General features: G+C 47.4%; 1 protein-coding gene across 1 annotated transcript; it reads left to right on the top strand.

Moving 5' to 3' along the window:
* The first annotated feature begins 221 nt into the window (after positions 1-221).
* LOC124653462 (proline-rich receptor-like protein kinase PERK12) lies at positions 222-4,564 on the top strand. The gene is made up of 7 exons (XM_047192527.1): positions 222-441; positions 2,454-2,975; positions 3,046-3,132; positions 3,215-3,285; positions 3,377-3,601; positions 3,683-3,844; positions 4,331-4,564. Exons 1-7 carry the CDS (start codon positions 222-224, stop codon positions 4,562-4,564), a joined length of 1,521 nt encoding a protein of 506 aa, XP_047048483.1.
* Positions 4,565-4,853: the final 289 nt, after the last annotated feature.

The following is a 4,853-nucleotide window of genomic DNA, read 5'->3' on the forward strand; positions in this document are numbered from 1 at the left end:
GTAATAACGATGGGCAGTCAGGTTCTCCACCTCCTAGTGGCGGCCAGCCATCTCCTTCTGCCTCTGCTTCTCCTCCGCCGCCGCCAGCGAACCATTCGGTGGTCTTCATCCCGGTCGTGTCATCCAGCCATCCCGGGGCACCGCCGGCGCTTGTCGCCATCGCTCCGCCTGGCGCCGTCGGTGTGATGTCCGCTCACCTACCGGGAGCACAAAGTGGCGCCATGCAGCCTGGTTCGTCGGGCAGCACATCCACCAGTGGTGATGGTGTCGACGGGAGCACATCTTCTTCGTCTTCCCAGCTCCACTCGTCGCAAGCAGTGAATGGCCAAGTAGCCGCGGCCATTGCCGGCGCTGCCGTCGCTGGTTTGTTGTTTGTCATGATAGCCATTTTCTTCGTCGTGACAAGGAAGAGGAAGAAGGATGGGCTGGTCTATCACACAGGTAACATCACCTCCGTATACTCGTGGTTCCAAAATATTTTGCCGGCCATTTGCACAAGATTGTCGTGTTGAGCTTGAGCATGTGCACTCACCTTAACTATTTTCAAATAAACTTTTTTCTTGCTTCCAAATATTCTAAAAAATGTTTATATGCTTTCACCAAAAACAAATGTTTACATGCATGTAGGTTACTGACTATTATGTGCAGCTGTTAAGTTTCATGCATAAGTTTGCATTATTTCTTGCGTGTGCAAAATAACAAAACTAGAAACACGGATGTCTCCCCTCAATCGTGCTTATCTTTTCAGTGTAGACTATGAATCAGTTTACTCTTGACAAAACTTTTTACATGCATAGGCGTATTTGTGATGTAGTAATTACACAACTTAAAAAGCAATCATACAAATGAAGTGCAACTGCAACAAAGTTAAGGTGCAACTGCAACAAACAAACAAACAAACAAACAAACAAACAAACAAACAAGCAAATAAATAAAAACAAAAAACAAAAAGTGAAAGTATAACTGCACGAATAAAAGTGTCACTGCACAAAAGTGCAACTCTAATAAAGAAAAAAACTAGCAAAATAACAATACAAAAAATGACTAAAACTACATAAAAGTGTCACAAACTTCATATAAGAGACTAAATTCCACATGAGCGAATAAAATAACAAAAATGAAGTGTCTGAAACTTAACACAAAGAAACTGAACTGTCACTAAACAGAAGAGTGCCTACAAAGCTACAAGTTCAAATCATTTTAGAAGTTTTTAGCAATTATATATACTAATGTATTTACATGAAAAATTGGTTTTGAGATTCCAAAAATTAAATTTTAACTTGTTCAAATCTAAAGAGAGCATATGCTTGGGATTCACAAATCATTGCCTAAGCAAAGACTAGGAGATATTTGTCCTAACCCGTTGGTGGTTTCATATCCTAACTTTTAAGAAAGGTGAAAAGGTACCATTGGGATATCTGGAATCCTATTGAATAGGAACTTGCAAATATTTTTCAGAACTAAGTGACCATTTATGTCCTTTTTGTTTGACTAGGAAACATTTTAAATTGAAGCACCCTAGTAGGCAGGCGTCAGGTGTGAACAAAACTCAAAAGAGAAGCCTAGTTTGTGAGTCTCGAAAATAGGGAATTGTTGAGGATGTCAGTTATAGTAAAACGGCGGGAGTATTAATTATTTCGGATTTTCTAGAAATATGGCACCGGATTTTTATTATGTCTCAGTCACCTCCCTTAGTCATTAGATTTGCCTCGTGATTCGTGCCGACATGATAGTTACAAGTAGGTTGCAGCTGACATTTCCCTAATTGCAATGGGTTGCAACTAATATTTCCCTAGTTGCGGGAGGGTTGCAACTGAGATTCTTCCTAACTGCAAATACGTTGCAACTAAGATTATCCTAGTTGCAAGTGGGTTATAAGTGAGAAAAAATATCCAAACCATTGAATTTGCTTCATGATTCGTGGTGGACTTTGAGTTACACATGAGTTTGCAATAAGGTTGTAACTGTGACTTGATGACGTCATGTGACTGAGTCACCTGAGATCTAGACGTGCTCTAATTATTTTTTTGTTTCTTGCTGGACAAAGTTAGAATTGATTAGTTTTAGATGGGAAGTTGTAGACCATTGGTTTGCTCATGTTTTCTTTAGTTTCTTGAGTGAAAAGAGGTGATCTCAGACTTCTGTGCATTGGTCACAAGCTATGCAGTAGTACTACTTGGAAAAGGGTTGAAGAATGGCCGGGAGACGGAGTAGATGGAAACAACAAGGCAAAAGAGTGCGTCTGAAACTTGCTGCCTTCTCCACAAAGGGGGCTGGAATGTTTTTAATGAGACGGCTTGGTGACCTTAATATATGTGGTTTAAGTTAAAAAAAAAAAAGATGGAAACCGCAAGGGATATGGAGATATAGCGGTCAATTCGGTGCTAACGCACGATTTTCTGTTGGAACTTGTAAATAGCAACATCATGCATTGTACGTTTGGTTACATGCAGACGGGAGCTACTACATGCACTCGGGTCAGCTGGTAGGCTCCAACCACCCGTCGGGAGTGTTCTACGGGCCGCCACCGCCGGGCGCATCCGGCGGGTTCTCCTACGGCCCTCTGGCGACGCCGGGGCCGCCGGGCGCCACGGACAGCTTCAGGGGAGCAGGGTACTACCGGTCGGGCAGCCTGGAGCAGCAGCAGCAGGGGGCGCCGGGGTCCAACAAGTCGTCGTTCAGCTACGAGGAGCTGACGAGCATCACCAGCAACTTCGCCCGCGACAACGTGATCGGCGAGGGCGGGTTCGGGTGCGTGTACAAGGGGTGGCTAGCCGACGGCAAGTGCGTGGCGGTGAAGCAGCTCAAGGCCGGGAGCGGGCAGGGGGAGCGCGAGTTCCAGGCGGAGGTGGAGATCATCAGCCGCGTGCACCATCGCCACCTCGTCTCCCTCGTCGGCTACTGCGTGGCGCAGCACCACCGGATGCTCATCTACGAGTTCGTTCCCAACGGCACGCTCGAGCACCACCTGCACGGTATGTGTACGTTCAGCGCGTGAGGTTCAGCGTTGCGGCTTGTGGTTGGAGCTCTGATCGTGGTGCGCAGGTCGCGGCGTGCCGGTGATGGATTGGCCGACGAGGCTGAGGATCGCCATCGGCGCCGCCAAGGGGTTGGCGTATCTGCATGAAGACTGTAGGTTCATTGCTTGAGTGTTTCTGACGAATATGCACATGTCAAACAGTATGGTTTTCTGACGATGTTGTTGGTGTTCAAGGTCACCCTCGGATCATCCACAGGGACATCAAGTCGGCCAACATCCTGCTCGATTACTCGTTCGAAGCACAGGCATGAAGAAGCGGCATAAGAATTACTAATTCAGTACAAATGTTAAATTTGGCTCTTGCAGATTCATAATTAAGGATGATATGCAGTGCAGGTGGCGGATTTCGGGCTGGCGAAGCTGTCCAACGACACCCACACGCACGTGTCGACGCGGATCATGGGCACGTTCGGGTACCTGGCGCCGGAGTACGCGTCGAGCGGGAAGCTGACGGACCGGTCCGACGTCTTCTCCTTCGGCGTCGTCCTGCTGGAGCTCATCACCGGCCGGAAGCCCGTCGACCAGGACCGCCCGCTCGGGGAAGAGAGCCTCGTTGAATGGGTACGCTTAATTTGCATCTGGGACCGAGCACCTCGTCAGTCGTCACTGACACAAGTGACAACTGCTCTGCTCTCGCTGCAGGCTCGGCCGGTCCTGGCGGACGCCATCGAGAGGGGCGACCACGACGAGCTGGTCGATGCGCGGCTGCAGGGCGTGTACAACAAGGCCGAGATGGTGAGGATGGTGGAGGCCGCCGCCGCGTGCGTCCGCCACTCGGCTCCCAAGCGCCCTCGCATGGTGCAGGTATCTGTCTTATCTGTCTCCCAGTCCTTCCATCTATAGCTGAAATATAATCTGACAGCGAGTTCGCGTGAGCTTTGAACTTTTAGGCTTTGTTTCGTTTAAAGGGATTTCATACAGTACAATTTTGGATGTTTCAGTTTCTAAGGATTTTTTCTTATAGAGCTCGTTTGGTTCATAGGATTTGAATCATACGAATTTTCCTATGGTCTAATCCTATTCGAAATTTTTTCCTTAGGTCTAACCTCATGATTTTTTTTTCTTTGTTTCTATGACAACTATGGCAAACACATAAATAATCCTTTACAATAATTTTTTATGCTTTTTCTGCAACTCAACCAAACGACGTACAATACAAATTATTGTTATTTGTTCACGTAGGATTAAAAATGTCATGGCATTCTACCCATATGTCTTTTCTATTCCTACGTTTTGTAAATCATAAGACCCTATACGGTGTGACTGAATCAATTATGGTTGGGCATGCAGGTGATGAGGGCACTGGATGTGGACGTGGACGAAGGGAGCATGTCGGACCTAAGCAACGGGGTGAAGGTGGGGCAGAGCCAGGTGTTCAACAACAACCAGCAGGAGGCCGCCCTTGAGCAGCTCCGACGCACGGCCTTCGCCACCGAGGAGTTCACAGGGGAGTTCGAGCCCTCCAGGGAGTACGGTGCCGCCAACTCCGATTCACGCCCCATGAACCGGAGACCTGCAAGCTGACAACCAACTCACGTGTGTTTGCATGTCGTGTAGCTTAACTTTTCTTGTACACATACCACCTCCTGTTTTAGATGGCTTACTATTAGCAGAGTTGTAGTACATGACAAATGTAAGAATGTGCATGATCAATGAGTTGTTGCCAAATGCCCAACAACAGTTTGGGAGGAAACCGTGGAAGCCGCAAACCAGCACCCTAGTCATGTTGTTTCACAAAATCCTTGATGAGCTCTAAGAGCTTCTTCAGCCGTCCCCAAAGGGATTTGGGGGACGTCAGACACTTAACCTCTCC

This window comes from Lolium rigidum, chromosome 1 (genome assembly GCF_022539505.1).
Source record: "Lolium rigidum isolate FL_2022 chromosome 1, APGP_CSIRO_Lrig_0.1, whole genome shotgun sequence".
NCBI lineage: Eukaryota > Viridiplantae > Streptophyta > Magnoliopsida > Poales > Poaceae > Lolium > Lolium rigidum.